We start from the raw sequence: 25,803 nt of genomic DNA, 5'->3' as shown, positions 1-25,803 counted from the left end.
TCGTAGAAGCAGAACGTTTGTGTTTCTACTGTCCATGTCCAGGATAGTGGGTCAGTAACTCCATGACATCATCGTTGACCCCCCGAGTCTATCAAACATGGCAAATACAACAGTGTCAGTAGTGATAGTCGTGCATCATCACAGAAGTAATGGAAACAATTCATATTGTTAGCATGGTTTGTTTTTAGCCATGGTTATTGGCTGTATAGTAAATAGTAACACAGTTGTTTGTTAATAAATAATCTGGGACATGACATTGATCAATAAATTAATATTATGTTATGTTATATTATTATTACTTGTATATTAACAAGCAAAATCAATATTTTCTACCAAATTGTACAATTGTTATTAATATTTCACTTTATCATGAGCCTCAATTGACAGATACATAAATATTTAATCAAAATATTATATATAGTACAAAATGAAGTCAATTTGAGATGTAATGCTATTCAATTTAAATGTAATTATTTAAATACACTTTAATATAAGGAATTATAAGTTTCTTATTCTCTCTTTAAGCGACATGAGAGGCTGCATTTGCAACTTCAATTCTTTTTCATGATCTAAAGCATCTACTCACTGAATTTAAAGATCTATTTGTTGCTTTATCCCAGTAAGATTGAGTCCACTAAGCCCTTTGTAACTGTACCACCCCGTAACACATAATAGGTCAGAATGAGAAAAAGGTTTAATTGCCAGTATTGTAAAAGCCACACAAGAATTCTCGATGGTGTTGTGGAAAACATTATAAAAAGAATGAAGGAAATAAATAATATGCATGAATAAAATGAGATGAATAAAATACATTCATGTAGGTGACTTGTAAATTAAAGTGGACATATTGAAAGAGAAACTGCTAAATAACTGTAATGTAAAGGGAATGAAATTATAAACTTAACTGGTATACATGCTAGCTTACAGTAGAACTAGCTGCAGACTCGCAAACACTTTATATCGTTGTTTATTCTGAAGATTGTAATCTCCTATTATATAACAAACGTTTACTCTTTAGTGAGATTAAGGGAAATAATGTGACAGAAAGCGTTTGCACGTTTATGTAATTAATGTATTCATTGTATCTACAAGAAGTAGAAATCTGCTCTTTTTGGCATTTTATATAATGTATGTCAAAAGTGGATTATATAGTTATTTTTTTTCTAAAATTCAAAATTCAAACTCATTGAGGCAATATTATGAATGTACTTTTATAGCTGTTTTTGTTCTCCTCTATATGTTTTTCGTTAATGTATTTATTTTTTATTGTTATGCAACTCGCAGCAGCAAACCTATAAAAGGTTAACAACAGTTTTAAAAGTATTCAAAAACTACTGCTTCCGTTCCATGAACCGTGTAGAGATGGTTCCAGAGTTTGAAAGCGTCTCCTCCAGCAGACGTGTCTCTGTCCATGGTGCTGAAAAATCTCGCTCCTCCGTGCGTGCGTCATGTGACTCCAGCATCTCTGCCGAGCTCAGCAGCAAACCAAGCCTTTCTGGAGATCTCAAGTGGGAGAAAAAAAAAGGGACAAACCCTGCACCTCCTTCCTTCTCCTCTAATCGCGACTGTTGTTCGCGCGAGCGGACGATGAGGACCTCGGCGTGCGATCGTTGATCCTGGCACATTCTGAAGATGCGGGACTCGCGCTCGTCCATGTCGCGTCTCTCGAGCCACGTTTAAAGGTTCGGGATCTCTTTGTTTTTTTTGTTTGTTTATTTTTCAAAAAAAAAAAGAAGAGGGGAGGTGGGGGGGATGATGTAACGAGTGATCCCTGATCCTGTGCAGCTTTTTTTTTTTCAAAAAGTCGTAAAATGCAGAAGGGAATACGACTCAACGATGGTCATGTCACCTACCTGGGGCTTTTGGCGAAGAAGGACGGCACGAGGCGAGGGTGCCTGAGCAAGAGGAGCTCGGACAACACCAAATGGCACACCAAGTGGTTCGCCCTGCTGCAGAACATGCTGTTTTATTTCGAGAACGAGTCCAGCTCTCGACCCTCGGGATTATACCTGTTGGAGGGATGCTTATGCGACAGGGCGCCTTCACCCAAACCTTCCCTGTCCGCCAAGGAGTGTATGGAGAAGCAGGTAAACCCCCTCCACCACAACCCCCTTCTCCTCCCTCTACTTTCTTAAACACTCTCTGTTTTTTATTGTTTTTGTCGAAATGTCCTGCCCCCCACCCTCCTCTCATTGCCCCCCATTTTTTCTTCGAATGACCTCAAATCCAGCAACAGCAGCGCCAGTTTCAGATTATGTAATCCATGCCTGGCATTAATGATGAGGTAACATTATTAACACCTAATGACAGTACAGCAGCACCAGGCTCTGCAGTGTTTTTTTTTCTGTGCAGCAACCCCCTAATCCCTCTTTTTATTGGCAGTATCAGCACAACTCGAGCTTTGTGAGCGGATTTTATGACATAAACACAACTGCTCCACGTCTTCTTATGCGACAGCATGTTTCTGTTTTTGACTTACAGACATGTTTTTTTTTAGTGTTGCTCCCTGCAATTAAACAAGCAGAGAAGTTGCGCGTTGATTGATGCCACCTGGCGGATTAATGACGCTACAGCAGCAGCGTGTCAAGACACAGCAGGGGCACCAGATGACCTATTTTTTGGGGGCATAAAAAGTGGTGGGTTTCTGACTCCTAAATATGCTACACGCCACAGAGTGTCGTAGTGGTTTCCAAAACAGAAGAAGAAAGTTTGGTTGATCGTTAAAATGATTTATAGGTTTGTGTTTAATTGTGAATTTTGTTGTGAATTAGTCACACCGTGAAGACACAGGCACTTATTCTCCTGTATCCATAGATGTAGTTTTTTTTGTATATCATAACTATTTTTGGGTTATTTTTAATTCACTGAAATAACAGGATTGGTTGGTTCACTCCTGGTTGGTGGTCAATTGAATGGCCTCTCACCGTTGCTGCTCACATGCTTAGCTCAAAAGTAGCAGGAAAAAAAAAAGTTTTTTTTAAAAAGAAAATAAATCAAATTGAATGAAACAATTGGATGGAAACTTAATCTAATAGAGACCAAGTTTGTTTCAGCAGACTTCGACTAGTCGACTATTGTAGCTGATTTAAGTGGCTTTTTCCAAAGATGACAATCAGTGAGGTTTAAAAGAAAATACAGGTAAAAAAATATATTTCATCTTCTTCTGCTCCTTTTCATGACATTACATGAAAGAGTTTTGTATGAATGCAGCAATTAAATACACTTTTTCTAGTTCTATAATTCTCATGAAAGCTGCAAACAACTCATTGGGAAGCAGCTGCTTGACCCCCTGAAAGTTGCTCCAATAAAGGATTAAAGAAACGTCAATAAATTCTGCAGTGTTGCGGTATAATGAAGAAGGTTTAGGGAAAGGGATGACAAAAGAAAAGCTTCATGATTATGCTACTCAAGTTGTACTTTTGCAGCATGTATTCAAGCATTGTTGTAAGAGCAAAATCACAGAAACACAAAACTTTTTTCATGTATGATTAGCTCAGATTGTTTTTATTTTTTGCTTGAACAGATACATGTCGATTCAGCGATTTTGCCTCTTAACTTTGACCCTTCAATCCATAATAATTTACATTTCCAACAACTTACCTGATTGTCCATTTCAAGGTAAAAACTTCCCTTTTTTATTGTATCTTTAGCAGCATCTCAAAAATGTTTTTTTTTAAAACCTTTCAACTGGGTTTAACTTCTGGTCATAACTGATGACACGTTTCCAGTGATGACCTGAACCTTCTGAAACACAACGTGAATTTATATATATATATATATATATATATATACAAAAACTAAAAAGTTGAATTGAAGCAAATGGGTTTTTTTCTACAAATGAAATGGGTTTTTTCTTTCGGTTTAAACAATTGTGTTTATAAAGTCCTTCTGTTAACGATGCAAAGTGAGAGATTATAACTTCTCCTCTTTAGGTCTGCAATCAAAACTGGGTCCAGGTTCTTACTGTGAACAGCTGCCCTTGTGCTGACGAGGCACAAGGCTCCATATTGGCTAATGCTTTTGAAAATTTTGTCAGCGGTGCTGCTCTCCTTCCCCCTGTAGACTTCATCCCTCCTGCTGCATTAAAAAAAAAGAGCTTAGCGCCATAATGACCGCAAAAAAAAAAAAAAGAATCCTTGAAAAACAGAATCCAGTGATTTTGTGTCTGAGCATATAAACATTATCTACCTTCACATGTCTCCCCACCTTTATCTTCCATAAATCCCTGAATTATATTTACCCTAAAGTGTGAAAACCAGCATGTTGTTACCATAGCAACCCTTATTGGCATCCTAAAGAATGATGCAGCGAGAGGAGGCGTGGTAGCAGGGAGTATTGCGTAGCACCTTGTCTGCTAAAGTGAGCGCTATCTGGGCTAAAATTGTTCCCTGCAGTACTTCACAGGGGTCATAGTCCATTTTTAGCAAACAGCTCGCTCACTCGGGGAAGCAGCGGCACTGCAGACAATCCTCAAGAAGCAACACAGGAGCAGGAGAGGCTTGATTTCCCTGTTACATAAAGTGACTTGTTGATGTTTTTATATAAGGTCTCATCAATTGTTTTTTTCATCCTTTCCTTCGATTGTTATTGTTGTTGGAGCTCCAGGTTTTTTGCCGATGCCCAGACAAAACAGACGGCACTTGACTGTACAACATGTTTTGGTGAGGAATCATGTCTCAAGTCTGGAGCTCATTTGTCTTCTTCTGATCTTTTTTTTGTCAACAGACAAGATTCCAAATATGCTGCTCAATACTGCGGCTACAAAACCAGTATAATTATCCACTAATAATATGACCTTTTTCTCTTTTTTTTCTTCAATTCTCTCCATCTTTTTTATTTGATTCAATAACATGTGTTCCTATACATCTCTACATGTTGGTTTGCAATCAAATTTATATTCCCTGTGTCAATCTCTCCTATAAGAGGACATTATTGTTATTGTATTTTAACCTAAATTGCCTTCTCGTTCTTCTCATTTTTATGAATAACTTGGCGACAGAATATATGATTATCTTGATCTCTCTTTTGAACAAGAATCCATGATCCATGATTTTCCATTTGCAGTATCTGTAAATCGATTGTTTATTCATATACCTGTTGACGTCATTAAACACCCTATTCTTGTCATCATCACTATCCATCCATCTGTATTTTCAACCGTCAATCCACTATACATACATTCATCAAACCATTCATCCTTCAATCAATATGTCTGTCCATCCATCCATTCATCCATATATTCCTACATGTGTCCAATAATCTCTTCTCACTTGTTGTCAATCATTTCACTTCAGGCTGTCGACTCATCTGTTGTCTAGCTGTTCATTTAAATGTCTGTCTGTGCATCTGCAGTTAATCCTATTTTCATCATTATTTGCCAATATTTATTTAACCATTCTATTTGTCCAAAAATATCACAGTCATTATATATCAAGGATTATAGGAAATTCATATTAAAAAATATTAAAATAAAATAGTTGATAATTCACGTTTAATGGAGAAAACCCTTTTAATCATTATTGTTATATAATTGCATTATTTCTTCTTATTGTCTTTTTGTTAAATATAATGCTTGTTTTTACCTTAAAGATTAGAGTTTTATACATTTTTTGTTCGTTTTTGCAACTTGTTATGATTTGATTTTTTGTCTAATACTTTATAATTAAGCATACACAACAAGATCTAAGAACCACACATACCAGTTTAAACATGTGGCCACAACTCTGGGAAAAGTTCAAATGAAGATTTCTTCTGCTTCATGCATGATGTAAATAGAAGCAATGAGTTAAAAAAAATGTGTATGACTCAGCCATAAATATAAATCAGGTAGCAGACAGTGTGCTCAACATTGCCTCAGACCAGACACTCAGCGCGCTCTCACAGAGATCATGAGGGAAAACTACAGCAACATGCATGCATCTGTGACCGAAATAGATCTTCTTTGACGGTAGAATGAATGCCTAATGAATGTGAAGATGAAGGAGCAGTCAGGCGTGAATAATGATCAGTTGCAGGTGGATAGTCGCCTGTTGAACATCTGCAGGACCAGAGCTTGGACCCCCACTTTGACATTAGCTGCATACTTCCCGCAGCCGGTATGACCCCCTCTACTCTTAGCTGGGCTTTTTAATTGCCACTTGAAGTGATGAAGCAATTTAGTTTCAGAAATAAAAACAAGTTTATTCCTCAAGTTTGAATGATGGACTCAATTAACCTGTGAGGAAGAAACATTTTGAAGCATAAATATTGTTTTAAATACTCAGTAACTTTATAGCCAAGATAATATAATGCTAGCTACTCAAAAATAATTAAAAATAATAAACACAAACTAGATGAAGACAAGCGTGTGAACTCCCAACTTAAAAAACAAATGCAGCCTTGTGATTGGCCCAACTACATCATGACGTCACTCTTGTTGGTCCAGCCTTCTGTCACTCAAACCGGTGCCTCGGTTTGCAACGATTTTATTATTAGTTTAGCGCATATATTCGGTTTCTTTCTTTAAATATATACTCAGAAATGTCGAGGCCATGGTATGTACTTTGTGTTATGTTGCGATGTTAGCATCCACTTTAAGAGTCGTAGCTAACTAGCTACTGCTAAGATGCTAAGTTAATGCTTATGCTAGTTTTATGAAGAAATAGCTAACAGTGACGTGGTTTTAGTTTTGTTTTTGTGCTATTTAAATCTTATAAAATGGACCCAATATGTATGAAATTATAAGTTGTTTGTAAAAAGGAAAGTGTGGCACTTTGAACACATTATTGTTATTCAGAACCAGCCCTTTCATAGTATGAATAAAGCAATACTATATATATATATTATAATCAAGGGTGTATGTATCTCTATATCTATCTGAAATAAGCTCATAATTTAAAGCATATTTTCAAGATAACTGTCATCAATATCGTCCCAAATATACTGTCCATGATTATTTGTATTGAAAGTTCTGAGAAAACAGGCACATGGAAAAATCAAGTGACACGAGTACACAAAAAAACTTCACATTGACTGCGGTTGCTAGGAAACAGGTATCGCACAGTTATGTAATTGGCCATGGTGCCAGCATCCATGTCTTATGGCATTTCCTCCTGGGAACCAGAGACATCCCGGGAAGTGAGATGGGGGAGGCTTCCCTTACTGAGCTCCATCAATTGCGGTGGTGGGCGAGGAAGATGTGGCTTCCCCGGGCCCTGTGTGGTTTTAAATCACCTGCTTAACGTCTGCAGCCAGGCACTGAGATAAAGATAAATGCTGCAGTGAAGCCTCAGTCATGCCACTGGGTAATAGATTTATATACAGGTTTTCAATAACTGTTTCTGTCTTATGTACAACACGCCAGGTTAATGATACTACTGCCACCCTTTCTTTTGTTTCTTCCAGTACTACTTGACTGTCAGCTTCACACATGAAAACCAAAAGGCTCTGGAGCTGCGTACAGAAGATGTGAAAGACTGCGATGATTGGGTGGCCGCTATATCACATGCCAGGTACAACACACACACACACACTCCCACGTCAGACAAACGTCACTAAAATGTACAGACATGGCGATTAGAAGTCGAATTAGTCAATAAAGGGTAAGTAATCTTTGACTGACGTCTTAAGAGGGTGTTGCTATGGTTTCACAAGTGGGGTTAAAATATGCAGCAATGGAAGACTTACGCTTTGTTCATGAGAGGAGCTTTTGATGTGAGCTCAAATCTTGTGCAATCATGTCAAACTGTAGCCACAGCCTAACAAATTAACAGTGTGTGTGTGTGTGTGTGTGTTGTTTTTCTTTTTGCTTGCATGTCACAGTTACAGAAACTTGGCCACCGAGCACGAGAGTCTGATGCAGAAGTATCTTCATCTGCTTCAGATTGTGGAGACAGAAAAAACTGTTGCTAAACAACTTCGACAACAGATAGAAGATGGGGAAATAGAGATTGAGCGACTCAAATCCGAGGTAAAGTCTCATTTCCTTCTGTTGAAGCTGCACACACAGCTGCTTTATTTTTTTCTTAAATTGTGTTGCTTAAGCTTAATGTCTGGGGCTTTCATTGGGAACAGTATCATCAGACTCTCAGGTATAAGTAAATAACATATAATTAAAGCTTAAAAATGACAATGAAAATTCTGATCTTCTTATATTTCAAAAGATTGAAAAAGTAAAAAATTCTGTCATTACAAAGGTTGGTCCAATTAATACGATTTTACCGTTATAGAATTTTAGATTTTTTAATTCAGTATTATTCCCATAATAAATAAATGTTGAGTTTCATATTGTGCATTTATTTAAATCTTAAATTCCCGCCTATAGCTATTACAATAGATTAATAATTAAATAATAGATGCATATATTTAATAAGTGTACAGTCTTTTCACTCCTTTCAAAACTCCACTTGCTCCATGAAAACACAGGTCCGGACAAAATAACAACATCATATTATAATATTTATATTAAAAATCCAATTAAAAAAATTTGAGCTCAACAAAATTGACATTTACATATGAAGGTGTTTCTCAGATGTATCATGTAAGTAAAGGAAAGAAATTGGAGCATCTTCTCTGCTGTGATCCAATAGTTTCTTTAAAGTGCAAATGTGATGCTCGACAGTAAACGGCAACCTGAATATGCATGATATATTGGTATAACGCTCACAGTGATAATTAATCCATGCTGCCTCTTCAGTAAATGTAGACACTTAGCTTCAAACAGCTTTTAGCATCTCAAGTAGATTGCAAAGTACCTGCAAAATGAAGGCCCAGCGTCCATCTAAGACACTATGCTAGCTGGCATAATGTTTTGGCTCTGTGTGATGTTAACCTTCCGACTATCTTTCCATGGTCTAACCTTTCACAACTATTTGTTTTATATATATATATATATATATATATATATATATATATATATATATATATATATATATATATATGTGAGGTTCCATAAAACAACAATATGTAACATCTTGAGATTATTATTAATATTAGATTTACACATTTTCTATAATGACTCTAGCTTGTATTTTAACTATGCTTTTCACTAGTAAACTCGATGCTTTACTGGACTGCTACAGAGATAGTGCTAGTACTGAGAGGCTTTTACCAGTAAGATAAAAGGAGAAGCCAACACAAGTGCCTTACACTTGTTTATAAATAAATGTACATGCAGTAAATTGGCAAAGCAAAAAAGAGAATTTCAACCATTGCAGTTACACTATTTGTACACTGATGGGAGCCAGATATACAACATAAAATTCTACAAAGTAGTCCTTTAAACCCCCCCCCCCAAAAAAAACAAAACAAACAACCTTATTTTTCACACCACAGATTGTGTTTTTGGATTGGCGTATCAAAGAATGTTATCTCAACTGAGAAGAAAGATTTTGCACCAAACACCAAATTAAATAATTTAACTAAAAATAGTTGACAAAACTAAATTCTTCACAGTGAAATTGACCAATTAATGCATACAAAAACAACAATTTTCTCTGAAGCTAGATATGAAACTGAAGCAAGCAATCCAAAAAAATATATACACATATATTTTAGTTTGACAAAATGTACTTACTGTTGCTTAAACTCAAAAAACATACTCATCAGTTTTCATACTTAGTGAGTTAAATAACTATCTATGTTAAATCATCCATTGTTTAGTTGTTTTTTCAGTGTCCACTCAGACGTAGATGTCTTTGTTTGTTGTTACATAATGTGAGTATTATTAGCATCTTGTTTTGGTCCTACATTATTTGGCAGATTGCTGGTCTGCTCAAAGACAACGAGAGGATTCACTCCAGCCCTGCAGCAGCTCCGACAGATGACGACTCGGAGATCAAGAAAATCAAAAAGGTACGTCTCTATGGTCATGATGCAAAATCCAGGCTAGTGTGATTTACGACCCCGGTGTCTTGCCTGCAGGTTCAGAGCTTCCTGCGTGGTTGGATCTGCAGGAGGAAGTGGAAGACCATCATCCAGGATTACATACGCTCGCCTCACGCCGAGAGCATGAGAAAGAGGAATCAGGTGGTCTTCAGCATGCTGGACTCAGAGGCTGAGTATGTCCAGCAGCTCCACATACTAGTCAACAACTTCCTCAGGCCACTTCGCATGGCAGCCAGCTCCAAGAAGCCGCCCATCACGCATGATGACGTCAGCAGTATATTCCTGAACAGGTTAGACATCCTCAGCGTTTCACTGTTTCTGTGCAGCATTTCATCGTTTGACAACGGTGAAATGCTTAGTGTAAGAGTTTTCTTTGTCTTTTGTATTGTAATCGTGGAATACGATTGCCTCTGTTTTGTGTAAGGTTAAAAAGTTGTTAGTGAAAATGTGCTTCTATATTTACAATGATTTATATTTTCCACAACACATCAATTTACATGTTACATGAGAAATCATTAAAAAAAAAGTGATGAATAAGTAAGACCCCTATAATTAGACCATAAATCTTTGTGTTTCTTTGCTTGTATTTTGTGTTTCTTTGTCCAAGTGGAGCTTCCATCTTCATGAAAACAACCGTGGACAGACAGCTCGAGCAGTGAATCTGCATACGTCCTCATTGGCTTAATCAGAATCCACCCACACAGTCATCCAAACACACTGACGCTCCAAACTTGCACAGTTCTGGAACACACAGATGCCGATCACACTTAGATCGCATTTACACCTTTTTTTTAATTTTCTAATTCTGAAAAGTGCAGGATTACACAAAGATACAATTTTATTTATCTTCTTTTGCAGCGAAACTATTATGTTTCTACACCAGATCTTCTACCAGGGTCTGAAAGCCAGAATAGCCAGTTGGCCGACGTTGGTTTTGGGTATGAACGTTAATTATTATTGGCCTATTGTTTATTTTTTAACGACATACTGTGATGATTCTTTATCCACAGCCGACCTGTTCGACATACTTCTACCCATGCTGAACATCTACCAGGAGTTTGTGAGGAATCACCAATACAGTCTGCAGATCTTGGCCCACTGTAAGCAGAACCGAGACTTTGACAAGCTGCTGAAGCAGTACGAGGCCAAACCTGACTGTGAAGAGAGAACTCTGGAGACCTTCCTCACCTACCCCATGTTCCAGGTCAGTACTTTTTTTACGCCAAGAATCCATTCTGGAGTGTTGATTTTGACAGATTCTTACACATTATCTTCATTTTTTGCATCTTTTTTTGTAGACAAATTGAAATAATATATTGAGATTTGAGCAGAAATAAACAATCTTTGTTTTATATTCGACCTTTCTCTTTTATAAACCTGTCAACGTGAGAGGAAGCTGTGCCCAGATTTGGCCTTGAGTGAGCTGTAGGGAACTAGTAAGGTATCAAGGTGATGTAAATGGATGGTGAAATTAAATTTTGAGGTCAAAGGTGGATTCGGAAAGAGATGGATTGATAAAAAAAAAACACATTCACGTTCATGAATTGACAGAGAAAGACCAAAAAAAAAGTATCGATCAGTTTGTTAGGAGATGATAAAACTTATAATGAAAAAAATATATTCCTGATGGATTCATTGTGAGTTTGCAGTTGTAAATATTTCATTATTATAACATGGCGAAGCTCAATCTCAAGTTGTCTCACGCTGTTGGCTCACTCATTCACATATCACCACCATTTGTCTGCATCTGTCTTGATTATCTATTTTGGTTTCCACGTCTATAAAAAGCATTGATTTCCAGAGCTTCGGGCTTTAATAATGGCTCCTTCTCTGGCAGGCGTTGGTTCTGTTGGGACTTTCAGCCTCTTGCTGTGTCGATGATAAATTCTGCTGATGAGTGAAGATTGTTTTCCGTGCTCATTAGTGTACATGCCTGTTGTTCCTGTATGTTGAAATAACTCACATGTTGTTTCTCTTTGACCTCCTTAGATCCCCCGCTACATTCTGACGCTTCATGAACTTCTGGCCCACACGCCGCATGAACACATAGAGCGAAACAGTCTGGATTATGCCAAATCTAAACTGGAGGAGCTTTCCAGGTAACTGTTGCAATTGAATTTGACTTAAATTCTTTATTTAGTTTTTGAGAAAGAGACTCAAACCAGTAGAATTTATATTGACAGGAAAAATTATTAATTAAATTAAAATTTAATACATAAAAATGTAAAATAGAAGGTTTTCTGGGGTCCCTAACCTTTACTGCACTAACAAGCTTTAGTTAACGGTTTAAAAAAATGATAAACCTTTATTTGTCTCACAGTGGTGAAAATAGATCATATAGAGTTTGTGTTTGACTTATTTTCATCAGTTTACAGATTTATCTTTTGAGTAAACTTGACTAAAATCGAGCATCTTGACGTGTTAAGAGTCACAGGATTAAAAAAAAAAACAGAAACATTTCACACAGTAATGATCAATAGAAAAAATTATATGACCTTTTTTTTTTTCTTTCTGTGTGGCCTCTGCAACAAATGCTTCGCAGACCACGGGCCAAAGACCACTGGATTAAATCATTCAAATATACATATCTCAATTTAAAATGTATTCAGCACTTTAATTTTTGCAATATTTACATATTCTACTTTTTTTTTTTTACATTACAGCTCATCATTACAGTTTTAGTAAATTCTTAGATTAGATTAGATTAGATGGACTTTATTAATCCCTCTGGAGATCTCCTTCAGGAAATTAGATTTCCAGTTCACAGCAGACATTAGAAGGTACAGCAAGTTTCATAAATGCAAGAAGAAAATGCATATAAAAAGAACAACTGCAAAGCAACAACAAAGTGCAAGTATAAAGAGCATAGATCAAAGGAAATGAAACAAAGATCTATGTAAGGTAAGGTAAGGTAAGGTAAAACTTTATTGATCCCTCAGGAGGTCTCCTTCGGGAAATTGTTTTTTTTCAATAGCCACAGAAAATACAGCAATTTTTCATAAAAAATAAATCAAAAATAAAATAAGAACAAGAACAAAGAGAAATAAAGAGAAAGAACAAGATGATACAATCTAAGTCTAAAGATAAAGATAAAGAACATAGATCAAACAAAAATAATACAAAGACTAACATAGAACAGAACATCAAGATACCTTTACTCCACTCCTGCCCCCGAACTCAGAATTGTACAATTTAATAGCACGAGGAATGAATGAGTCCTTGAGTCTATTTGTTTTGCACCTGGGTAGGAGCATTCGTGCACTCATTCTGCTTCTCTGCTCACTGATGACAGTGTTCAGAGGATGACTGTCATCATCCATGACTGTATAGATAGAATATAGATTAGATTAGATTGACTATATTAATCCCTCTGGAGATGTTTTTCGGGAAATAAGGTACATTAGTTTAACATGAGAAAAAAAATCACACAACCTTTCTTTGACACACAATTTTTTGTTTGTTTCTAGAATCATGCATGACGAAGTGAGCGAGACGGAGAACATAAGGAAGAACTTGGCAATCGAGCGAATGATCGTAGAAGGCTGTGAGATTCTCCTGGACACCAGCCAGACGTTTGTAAGACAAGGTAACTGCTCGACTTCTCTTTTGCTCACAACGAAAAAGACCTGGAAAAGATAAACATGTCTCGCTTTTAATCACTTTGCCAGGATTGTTAAACAACTAGGGATTGTTAAAAGACAGCGGAGCATTTACAGAACAGTGAAATATACATATATATATTTGTTTTTTTCATTCCCTGTGGCCAGAAGGAATTCTGAATTTTCTGTGGAAGAACATTTTAGAGCGTTTACTCCTCATTCAATGGGTAAACATGATTTGTATTTACAGGGTCTCTCATCCAGGTACCAATGAGTGAAAAGGGAAAGATCACACGTGGTCGACTGGGCTCTCTGTCTCTGAAGAAGGAGGGCGAGAGGCAGTGCTTTCTCTTCTCCAAGCATCTAATCATTTGCACCAGGGGTTCTGGAGGGAAGCTTCATCTCACCAAGGTGGGCTTGCGCTGCTTCTTTCAAACAATGAAGCCGGCCTTCAAATTTAAGAGCTGACAGAAGATGAAAGTAGTTGTCAGGAGCAGCAATGACCAGTGGAGATAATCAACCTTGCACACTTGAGTCAACGTTACACAAACATGGATACACACACACACAGTTCATTGTAGATATTTAAAAGCGGCTTTGATTTGAGGGTGATATTGGCTAACAAGTGCTCCGCTGTTATAACGCTGATGTTTTTCCAAACAAAGAAGCAACTGTTCTAAATAAAGGGGCAAAAGCTCACTGTTATTGAAGATTACATTTTGAAATAACCATTCTGAAGATTCTTTGTAGGTCACATATTAGAATAATATTATGACTTAACATGTGCATGTTAGTTTATAGAGTTACAACACAAACCAACGTCAAATATCAATGAATAATACACAAGCTAGAGGTTTTTGTACAATCCTTGCAACGTTCAGTTTGGATCAAAATCTTATTTCCAGGATTGGATAGGTATATTTCTTATTTAAGAGACGCATTACCTGCAAAAATATGTTTCCCCACCTTAATATAATCATATTTATTGAAAATAAAGTGTCTTTTTTCATAGAGCAATTATTTCTCACGACTTCATAATCAACCTGATGCACTCGATTTGAGTTAACATTATAATCTTAACCCTGCAGATTGATATAAAGTGCTACTTGGTTGTAAGTCTCACTTTGTTATCTTGAAAACTGCAGAAACTATACTTTATATAAAAAAAAACAACAAGTAAAGTAGCATCAGGGATGTAATTTTTACAATGGAGAATAAGTTGTTGAACCAGATTTATCATTCAGAACACAGATGTTATCCAGTGGTCTGCTAGCATTTAAATTCCCTTGCAAGTCAGCTCTCGTGCCTTCCTTTTGCCTATAATGTTGCTTTGAAAATGTTCTTCAATCTCCACTAGTGTTCACCACCATCTTAGAAAAAAGAAACGAACATGTTTCATGTTTTTTTTTTAATAACTTAAAAGTGTAGATGTATACTTACAATGATGTTAGATTTAGATTTAATATATACCTCCATTGATTTGACACAGAAAAACACAGTCTCAAAGAATGACTATAACATTTAAAAAATGCTAACCTGCCTTATATAGTACTTTTAATTTGAATGCCTATTTGTATTTCAAGTATTAGTTGTAGAAGTGACCTGGAATGTTGGCGCAATATTGACAACTCTACTCAATCGTGGTTGAATTTAATAATATTCCCTTACTGAAAAGAAATCATGCAATTTAACCAGATGCCCGATGCAACGTTTTTACTGAACCCTTCTGTTGTCTCTTGGTCACCTGGTCACCTTGACCCACAGACAATTTGTTTTTTCAGGTCATCGGGTCACCTTGACCTTGTCTGAAAAGTCATAAAGCATCATTTTGATAGTCTTTGTGCTGTATTCTAGTTTGAATATCTGAGTGTCTATTTTATGTCTGCAGAATGGAGTAGTCTCGCTTATAGACTGCACTCTTTTGGAGGACCCAGAGGGGACCGACGATGAATGTAAGTGTTTTTATTATTTACAGTACAGAAACGCAACAGTTAAAATTTCATGCGGTGGATTTAAATAGTTTATTTTATCACCAGTGAAGTCTTTTAAATGAAGTCAATGATGATGCAACAGCAGTAAAAGCACATTGTGACCGTGACCATATATGCTGTTTTCCCCTTAGCCAAATCAGACAAAAGTGGCCAGGACATGGAGCACCTGGACTTCAAGATAGTTGTCGAGCCAAAGGACAGCCAGTCTTACACTGTTATCCTGGTGGCGTCCTCCAGGCAGGAGAAGTCGGCGTGGACCAGTGACATCAGCCAGGCACGTCAACACACATCAGAGTCTGCAGCTGTCAGACATGAGGATGGAGACGTTGAAATAAAAACCTGCTCAGAGCCATAGCTAATGATTTCTGTCACTGCTTCTGTCCTGCAGTGCATCGACAACATCCGCTGCAACGGGCTGATGATGAACGCGTTCGAAGACAACTCCAAAGTGACGGTGCCACAGATGATCAAGTAGTGACAACTATTAAGTAATGTCCATCATTAAAGTCAATAAAATAACGCCGCTTCAATCACAAACAGGTCGGATTCCAGTTTGTACTGCGACGACGTGGACATTCGCTTCAGCAAGATGATGAACTCTTGCAAGGTGCTGCAGATCCGCTATGCCAGTGTAGAACGTCTGCTGGAGAGACTAACAGACCTGCGGTTCCTCTCCATCGACTTCCTCAACACCTTCCTTCACTCGTACCGCGTCTTCACCACAGCAGACGTGGTGCTCGACAAACTCATCACCATCTACAAAAAGCCCATCAGTGCCATCCCAGCACGGTGAGTCAGCCATACCTTAACATACTTTGAGATACGTAGATGAAATGCTGATTGGTGCACTGTAGCGTGATACAGTATATTTATTATTATTATTATTACCGGTAAATTTAATATAATGATAACATAATAATAATCTACCAACGTTATTCAACAGTTACCTGTAACACACATTATATACTCTTGTGAGGAGACATCAGGGCCGAAAGAAAGAAGGGACAAAGAAAAGGGAAGATACCAACAAAATATTTCTTGAAAGAGGATAAAATAGTAAAAAAAAAAATCGAATTAGATTAGATTAGATTGACTTTATTAATCCCTCTGGAGATCTCATTCGGGAAATAGTGTGTAAAGTGTAGTTGTGTCAATCCTCCAAACTTGTTTTTTTATTAAATATAAATTGTACTTGATATGTTTACATTTAATTCAAATCATATAAGGATAATAATTCAGCAAATTGGTAAATATCTTATTTTTCTTTTCATGTTTTTTTGTAAAAAGCAAAAAAAACATAATTACAAGTCTTGTTGTTACACTCTGTATAAATATAGTAAAAGAAACACATGTGGCCCCTGGGGCTACACTTTAGTCGCATCTAGTTGAGCATATTATCAAATAATTATGAGTTTATTTTGAACTCACAATGAATTCTGCTTCAGTATATCAGTCTGTTGTATAAAAATGACATATTGTATCTTGTATGAGGGTTAGGTTGGTGTTTCTCATCCATCCTGTCTTTACTGATGCTCCGTAGCAACCTGCCTCACTGCTGCAGGACCCCACCCGTCCCTCCCCATCTCCCCGTCTGCTTGAGATTTTTAACATAAAGTATCACACCAGCGTTGCGCTGTGGTTGCCTAGGCGCTGTGGGGAAGCTCCCTAAAAACCCACGCCCTGCCGCATGCTTTCCCATGACACTTGTCATGTCACTGTGAGACACCTACACTCGGTTGCTTGTGTCAGCAGTGGTCATGCGCGCCATCACTCGCTGTGCTATTTATGGTAACCCGTGAGGTCGCAGGAGGGTGGCAGGGAGTAGGAGGGCTTTTTTTTTCTGCAACACTGCAGCATGTATCTAAAACGACAGGGCACGGCTGGAAAAAGACTTCTGGAAGCAGGTCTGAATAATTTAGGAGATGTGGGCAGTGTGACTGTTAAAACAAATTATCCTATTAATAATATCTGTGGGGTTTTAGATGCCTCCAATAAAACAGGCGCAAGGGCTTCCTACTTATCTTCTGATTTGTTTAGACGACTGTCAAACTGATCTTTTGTGTTTCTCTTAAAAGTATAGCTCGCAGATGGCATTCCTTTTAATTATAAAACTGTAAAATGTGTGTAAAAATGTATCCTTGAAGAATGGCAGTAAAAAACATTTTACTGTACTGCTTCAAATCTCTTTCCAACTTTATCATTTTAATGCTTTAGAACAAGAGTGAAGCACTTGACTCACCTTTGGAGAGAAATAACTGTGAAATTATCCTTCAATAATTCTAAACAGCCATTGTCATTTTTATGTTAGTCGAACTTAGCTGTTACTTTTCCTTCCCTGTTCCTTCTCTATGCTCTGTTTGAGATGCATGAGAACATTTTATCAAAAGACAAATGTGCATCGATTTTGAGGGTAGGATTCTGAAAGCTCACTCCCATCGCTGTAAAGATCACCTCTCCGACCTACAGTATAATATCAAACAAAGTCAGACGTATATTATGTTCAATATTCATGTTTATTTTTATTTATCACTTAGCTCTTTTGCCACTTTATTAATCACCAATTTTAAAGGCAAATGATTCAAAACATTTTGTTGGACTAAGGCTTATGTTGTTAAAGCGCCTGGACTCTCAGTCATATGAACATCATCAGCCTATCTAGCAACTCCTAGCAAAGATTAAAATGTCAACTTAAAAACTGTTTAAAAAAAAGGTTTTTGCATTAAAGATGATACATTTGACCTTTTTGACAGGTTAGGGTTAGAGACACGTTAAAATAATTGTAGATCTGATTTATTATTTAACTTTTTTATGTTTTTGTTTGAAAGTGCATCACAAAAAAATCATGTCCTAAATGTAAAGTGTCCCACTCTCCTTCCTGTCCTCTGAAAGTAACGAAGGGTTACTGTCTTTGAAACAGGTCCCTGGAATTATTCTTTGCAAGCAGCCAGAACAGCAAACTCCTGTATGGCGATCCACCCAGCTCCCCGAGGGCTAGTCGAAAGTTCTCTTCCCCTCCTCCTCTGGCCATCGCCAAGAACTCGTCCCCAAATCGCCGGCGCAAACTGTCCCTCAACATCCCCATCATCACTGGGGGCAAAGCCCTTGACCTGGCTGCCCTCAGTTGCTCCTCAAACGGCTATGCAAGCATGTACTCCACCATGTCCCCCTTTAGTAAGACTACGTTGGACATTAACAAACTCTATGTGTCGAGCCCTATTGCAAGCAAAATACCTGACGAGGGAGAAGACAAGAAGGACAAGGCGGAGGACACCTCCTCTGGCAAACAAGGTGGGTTACGAATCAGTTTTTGAGCTAACATACTTGATTTATTTGTAACTGATCTACTGTCTTTGGTAAACAGATCACTCAGTGCGAGAGGAGAGTGACAACGATCAAAACCAGAGCGATGACGCAGATGCAGAAGCTTCTCCGACAAAGTCACCGACCACCCCGAAAAATATCAAGTGCAAAAACTCCTCAGGTAAATTGCATAACTCTGCACGTCAGAAACAATCTGTCCACCTCTCCAGGTTCCAAACTTCATAACCCGCCGACACGAATAACGCAGGGACTGACGAGAGAAAACAAGACGTTGGTTATAAATGGTGGGGGAAACCAATGCATGGCTCGAGTGGGTGTTTTGGGAAAATTGTGCCATAGCAACTACATCAAGAGCGTGTTTTCCCATCCTCCCACGGTGATGAGGTCGTTTCACTGGAGCCAAGATTATCTCTGCTTTCTAAATCTCGACGCAAAAAGAAATTCACAGATCCCGGAGCCGGCGACTCAGCGGCCTTATAGACATAAGGAGATCTGCTGAGGCGCTGCGGGAATTTCTCATGATGCATCTACGTTCTTAAATACACATGGCAGACTGCACCGACTCTCATGATACCTCTGTTATGCTGTTAGTTGCCGGCTATTTTTAGCAGCAACCATCTTGAATATCTAAGCCTCTGGAGGGGAAATGTCTAAAAGAGCTGACGGTCTTTGGTGACTCCTTGTGGAAGTATTAGAAAAGACAGGAAGCCTAACATAAGTTTACAATAATGATCTGAATTTCCTTTTTTCAGAGTTCTCTCTGTTCTCCTACAACAACGGGATGGTGATGTCCTCGTGTAGAGAGCTGGACAACAACCGCAGCGCTTTGTCGGCTGCATCTGCCTTCGCCATCGCAACAGCTGGAGCCAACGAGGGGACCCCTACTAAGGAGAAATACCGCCGGATGTCTCTTGCCAGCACAGGTATGCACAGGTCCAATAGGCAAATGAAAGTCTGGGTTTAACGTTTGATCCTCTCTCTCAAGGTTTTCCAACCGATCAGAGAAACGGAGACAAGGAGTTTGTGATAAGACGAGCTGCAACCAACAGAGTCCTGAACGTCTTGAGACACTGGGTGTCCAAACATTCACCGGTAGAGACTTTGCTGTAGTATATTCCCTGAAAATATTGTCTTTCTTTATATCAGATACAAAGTACATCGACATTTTTAGCTTTTAATGAATGGTGTATGTTTTTTAAGGGCCTACTGTACTCTCTGAAGGGATTTTGAATACTACAAATCCAACTTCTTAGTCATTAAAAGTTTAATTAAATTTGTTTTTTATTAAGTAGATCAAACAATGGTTGTGGACAATGGGTTCTGGTTTTAGATCCTCACAAAGCACTGGAACAGTTAATTTTAAAGTAACCTTTTAGCAGCAGAAAAACGTTTAATTTGAATTATTTTTGATCTCAGTGCATATTTTGACGCTGTTGATCATTCATTAATTCAGGACCAGCTATTTCTCAGTGGAAATAAAAAAACAATTTACTTGCTATATTCCTACCATAGTATCTCATTATCCACTTCTCATTTGGCCCGTGGCGTTCTGCAAGAGGCTTTCTTAGTTTTTTTTGTTGGTCAAATCATCAAAGTGCCCACAGGTTCCTTGCTATACAGTTAATACACTGTTAAACTTACCAGGGATTTCTTCTGTTCTAGTCTAACTTCATTTCATATATTTGATGGCCCAACATTTTATTTTAGCTGAAACAGCCAAAAACAGACGTATTGCTAGATACTGCTTCTCTTCCCTTTAAAGAAAATAGCCTGAAATCTTTTACTTCTCACTTTCATTTGATCAACATATTAAGAAAACAGTCCAGTCCAGTCTTGTTTCCATCAGTGTGTAGATGTTTGTTGCAAGTGTTTTTTCAGTTTCAATCTGTCTTTAATGTGAATGTACTTCAGCACAATGAATAATGTTATTTTAAACACCACCAAGTTACATTAATACAGACCCATTCATTGTCAATCACAAAGTTTTTGTCATATCTTTGTCATTGAAGAATATTTATCATGTTTTTAGACAGCCTATATAAGATTATTAATGCATGAACATAAACATTTCTACAACTGAATCAAATGTGAAGTCATCACGAGGTCAAGCTCGATGGATGTAATAAATAAGCATAGTGTACCTGCTATTCTTCAACTGAAGTTAAGTGGCTCTAGGTAAACTCGTGTGTCTATGTCCTCCTCCCTCAGGACTTTGAATGCAACAATGAGCTGAAAACAAAAGTAATCGCCTTCCTGGAGGAAGTGATGCACGACCCTGAGCTGTTGACGCAGGAGAGGAAAGCTGCAGCCAACATCATCAGGTATTGATTTAAATGTCCTTTTTTTTTCGTGGTCACTTTTTCATCATTCTGATCTTTCTCTTATTGTCGGGATTCTTCCAGGACACTAACTCAGGAAGACCAAGGTGACAATCAGATCGCACTCGAGGATGTAACACAGCAGGTGAGTAAGATTGTGATCAACAATCTAATGATATATACTATTTGTATATTTTTTTGTATGCCAACAAAAGGGTCACATGTTATTCTTTCATGTCGTTGATCATACTCATTACCAGACGACCAGGTGACTTCAGTGCTTTGTCTTTTAGGTGGGTTCTGGAAAGGCTGAGCCTTTTGAAAGCCACTCTGCACTGGAGATCGCAGAGCAGCTCACTCTGCTGGACCATGTGGTGTTTAAGGTCATCCCTTACGAGTGAGCATCATTGCACCCTAGAAGTTGAAAGGCTTCTCCTCAGTGACAGACTGTTACTCTTTTCTTCAACAGGGAGTTCTTCGGACAGGGCTGGATGAAGAATGACAAAAACGAAAAGACGCCGTTCATCATGAGAACGACAAAGCACTTCAACGATGTTAGTCCTTCCTCACGATTTTTTAATTTTTTAATTTGTTTTCAAAAGTAAACATCAGTCTGTTTTTTCTCGTAGGTAAGCAACCTGATCGCCACAGAGATCCTTCGCTGCGAGGATGTGGTCACGCGGGTCGTGGTCATTGAGAAGTGGGTGGCCGTGGCCGACATCTGCCGCTGCCTCCACAACTACAACGCTGTGCTGGAAATCACCTCTTCCCTCAACCGCAGCTCAGTCTTCCGCCTCAAAAAGACCTGGTTGAAGGTCTCCAAGCAGGTGAGTGTTCCCCCCTCAACTCTTGAGTCGATTGTTCAGCTTCATTTTCTTCAACCAACTATTTTTTTTACAGACAAAAGCATTAATTGACAAGCTCCAGAAGTTGGTGTCATCAGAGGGAAGGTTCAAGAATCTCAGAGAAGCTTTGAAGAAGTGAGTTTTTCCAGTTGATCTTTTTTTTTTCTTATCACAAATTGTTTCTAAATGTTTGTTTTCTTTACTAGCTGTGACCCTCCTTGTGTGCCCTACTTGGGGATGTACCTCACTGACCTGGCTTTCATCGAGGAAGGGACGCCCAACTACACTGAAGACAACTTGGTCAACTTCTCAAAGATGAGGATGGTGCGAATCCTGTTGAAACGTTCTTGATCTGGTTCGATTGATCACGTGATACATTTTAACGTCCATTTGCTCACTCGTTTCAGATCTCTCACATCATCAGAGAAATCCGGCAGTTTCAGCAAACTGCATACAAGCTTGAACTTCAACCAAAGGTCAGTGGAATATAAACCTTACAATGAGATCATGTATCATGTATTCATCTTTAATATGTATTCTCCAACATGTTCAGAACTTGTGATTATCAACATTCATCACAGATTTAAGATACTTTAATTTAATTTTTTTAATAAATGTGTAGTTCAAGGAGACAGGTTCAAGGCTTTTTCTGAGCTCCTGCAATGGTATTTGCACTTTTTAATAGGATATAATATATAATTATGGTTTGAAATGATGACTTTTGACATAACAATGAATGTATTACCTCAAATTTGGAGATTTACAAAATGATACAATTTACAAGCTTCATTTGAGAATAAAAACAAATGCATTTTGATGAAGAATTCAGTGTTTTTTAAACGGAGTCAGCTCACAAAAGCTGCTACTCTTTGGAGGATCTGCAGCTGATCTCTTCAACTCAAATCATTGTGACCAGACACTCAGCTTCGAAACGCTTTGGATAACACAGCGTTCCACTCTTTAGTTATGGAGCTGAGCGGCCATTCTTGTAGATATTTATGATGGTTAGAGTTCAGCGAGTGTGAGAAAGAGCAATATGTATCCATCAGTGCTGCAGCGATGAGTGCCATGTTGACAAACAAGATGCATTTGCAAAAACTGAAACCCTTCCTCACTTCAACTAACTGGTCCAAGATTAATGTTGCTAAATCCTATGGTTGCTAATTAAGTTATAGAAGAAGCAGGATTCTATGTTTTTACTTGACATTCATCTTCATATCTGCAGAAACATTTAGACATTGATGGACATGCTTTAAATCAGAAGCTAGAGTTTTTAGAGTTTTAAAATTTTCTCTGCAAATGTTTCCACCTAACAATGTCCTTCCCCGCCCTCCAGGTAGTCCAGTATCTGCTGGACAAGAGCTCTGTTCTGGATGAAGAAAGCATGTACGAAGCCTCACTCAGAATTGAGCCCAAAGTGCCAAACTGATGGTGAAGCTCGTCCCTTGTTATTTCCTCTGTTAATATTACACATCAGTTAACACACACGCACACACCACTTTTGTATAGTTGTATTTGCTCTTCTGTACAGTAGATGTTCAAAATTGTTTCAAGACATAACGCATTAAAATGTATGAATTCTGTTTGTTGACCATGACGCCACCTGCTTGTGATTATTTTTTTTTCTTCGTTAGGGATATTTTTAAAGCATTATAACAGAGGTCACTGCTATTTTTTTTTTGTTTGTGACCAATGACATTATTTTGCTTTGTCTCATGGTGTGTCAACTTTGCACTTTCGGAGCACTCCTGCTGTCTGCCAAACGTTTCTCTTTGCTTGAGTTTAAACATGATTCTTCTCTGCAACCAATGTAGCATTGTACAAAATAACTGCATCGAATCAGGTATAAGAGCAGAGAGATATTGGTCGTGCATAAAAAGTGACAAACAATTTTGACGTACCGGGGGCTGAAGTGTGTGTGTGTATGTATGTGTGTGTGTGTGTGGGGGGGGGGTGGGGTGTGTGTGTGTGTGTGTGTGTGTGTGTGTGTGCTTCCTTAAACCAAAACCAAGCAAGATCTGTCATTTAGGCTTAATGAAACCTTATTGCATTTACCGGTTACTACTTTCTGAAACCACATAGTGTACACCTCCGACTATACCAGGAATATGTGGGGGGGGGGGGTAAATATGGAAAAGTCTTCTGGAGAAGCTGCTTAACCGGAGGCTTTTTTTCTCGTTTCCACCTGAATCCGAGCAATAGAACATGTGCTTATTTAACGCTGATATTCTCAGGCGAGTGCAATAATCTTTCATAAGTCTCAAATCACCTATTTTACTTTGTTATGTGAAGGACGGGCCTGTGCCAGTAGGTCAGACATCTCTTCTTTTCTTTTTTTTTCTCCCCCCCATCTCTATCCAACACTTAGCATCGCTGCAAATGTGTTGTTGTTAGACTGTTTGCCTACTGACTTCAAATCTGCTTTAATTGATATTTTTGGAACAAATATTGCACTGTTACAAGATATATCAGGAACCTTTTAATGCAATGCTATCCTTAAGAGCTTTGAAGTGGTCCTGGAGCCAACATTAGAGAAGAGCGATGGGAACTTACAGTCGCACCCTGATCTGCATGTATTTTGTCTGTAGGTGACTCAAGAAGGAGCAGATTCCAAATCTAACCTAGGCTGAACTATCTACCTGCTGCTCATTATTGTCTGACGAAATCCGGATCCTGACGTTTCCTTGATCCAAATAAGGGTTTTTTTCTCTAATGATGTGCTTCACATTGGATCCGGTTGTTACACCTAATTCCCCGCAGCATAGAGTGCGATTCTTCTGTCGAGTGAAAGGTTGTTGCTCTTCTGTAATTAAAAGACAATCCGTCCTTTTTTGCTGTTCCAGTGATTGTGGAACGTGACTGTATATCACTCTGTTATATGCATTGCTGTTTAACACTATTATATAACTGGAAAAAAAACAACAACTATGTGAATGACCTCTGCCTGCAGCATTCAAACACTATTTTTGTAGTAGTATACGAGAGTGACCCGCTCTTTATATGAACATGAAACGGTATTTTGTACTTTGTCGTCGGTTCACCTCACTGAGACGTGCTGTACGTTTTGTACATGCAGCCCTTGCAGTAATTCTCAATGTGGACGTGTGTATACGCAAATTGTATCCAAAGTTAAACAAAGCGCTACAAAAAGGTGTGGTCTTGAGATCTAGAGATAGGAAACAACTTCAAAATGTTCTGCATTTATACTGTAATCCTGTCTATAACCATTTCTGTTAGCAGGAATATAGATATGTAGTGCTTATTCTGTGAATATTTGTATGTATTTTTACTATGTATGTACAGTACACTTTTGAAGCTCATGTGGCAGGCATGCAACACATCCACAGACACAATATTACTATATAATGTACACACCTATACATGCACATACTCTTATAAGGAATATAACAAATAAACATTTTTGCTGTTAGCAATACCCAGTCGTATGAAAATTATCTTTCAACCTTCATGTTTTCACACTCAAGAAGTATATTGCCAGTTTTGTAAAAAAAAAAAAAAGAATAAAAAAAGAACTACTAACTTAAATCATAATAAACAGATTAAACTATAATATGATGGTGATATTGAAATTAAAAAATAAATAAACATGTTTCCTGGTCTTGCAAATAAAATCACATGTATCTCAGGGGCATTTGGTCTCAAGTGTTTTTGTAGATCATGATCCGTCAGTTGTTCAATTTATTAATGTATTTATTGTTTTTCTTTATTTTACTAGATTTTTAACGTTTTTTTGAGTTTATTGGCATATAAAGTGAAAACATAAAATATTCTTTCTAAATAGAAATGAAATATATGGATAAATCTAACTATACATAAGTGAGTCATAGATGAATGATGAATAGAA

The 25,803-nt window shown here is 37.8% G+C and overlaps 1 protein-coding gene across 2 annotated transcripts; it reads left to right on the top strand.

Moving 5' to 3' along the window:
• Positions 1-1,804: 1,804 nt before the first annotated feature.
• On the top strand, positions 1,805-24,841 carry rasgrf1 (Ras protein specific guanine nucleotide releasing factor 1). Of its 2 annotated transcripts, none has more exons than XM_087796790.1 (27): positions 1,805-2,087; positions 7,384-7,490; positions 7,801-7,948; positions 9,739-9,831; positions 9,901-10,154; positions 10,723-10,802; positions 10,875-11,068; positions 11,854-11,963; positions 13,332-13,450; positions 13,714-13,874; positions 15,352-15,415; positions 15,586-15,728; positions 15,843-15,925; positions 15,995-16,243; positions 18,372-18,742; positions 18,816-18,935; positions 19,528-19,698; positions 19,761-19,867; positions 20,984-21,096; positions 21,178-21,238; positions 21,387-21,490; positions 21,563-21,647; positions 21,723-21,920; positions 21,994-22,073; positions 22,145-22,262; positions 22,346-22,414; positions 23,275-24,841. In XM_087796790.1, exons 1-27 carry the CDS (start codon positions 1,812-1,814, stop codon positions 23,365-23,367), a joined length of 3,771 nt encoding a protein of 1,256 aa, XP_087652916.1. In that variant the 5' UTR covers positions 1,805-1,811; the 3' UTR covers positions 23,368-24,841. The 2 variants fall into 2 exon arrangements, with proteins under 2 accessions (XP_087652916.1, XP_087652917.1); XM_087796791.1 differs by lacking the exon at positions 1,805-2,087 and adding an exon at positions 6,477-6,533.
• Positions 24,842-25,803: the final 962 nt, after the last annotated feature.

The sequence above is a fragment of the Callionymus lyra genome, chromosome 8, assembly GCF_982586985.1.
Source record: "Callionymus lyra chromosome 8, fCalLyr1.hap1.1, whole genome shotgun sequence".
NCBI lineage: Eukaryota > Metazoa > Chordata > Actinopteri > Syngnathiformes > Callionymidae > Callionymus > Callionymus lyra.
This window is presented reverse-complemented; position numbering and strand designations above follow the sequence as displayed.

Coding starts and splice junctions, on each gene's coding strand:
- rasgrf1 (XM_087796790.1), top strand. CDS start 1,812: ATGCAGAAGGGAATACGACTCAACGATGGTCATGTCACCTACCTGGGG. Junction 16,244..18,371: donor ATCAGTGCCATCCCAGCACG/GTGAGTCAGCCA, acceptor TCTTTGAAACAG/GTCCCTGGAATTATTCTTTG. Junction 21,921..21,993: donor GGTTGAAGGTCTCCAAGCAG/GTGAGTGTTCCC, acceptor TTTTTTTTACAG/ACAAAAGCATTAATTGACAA.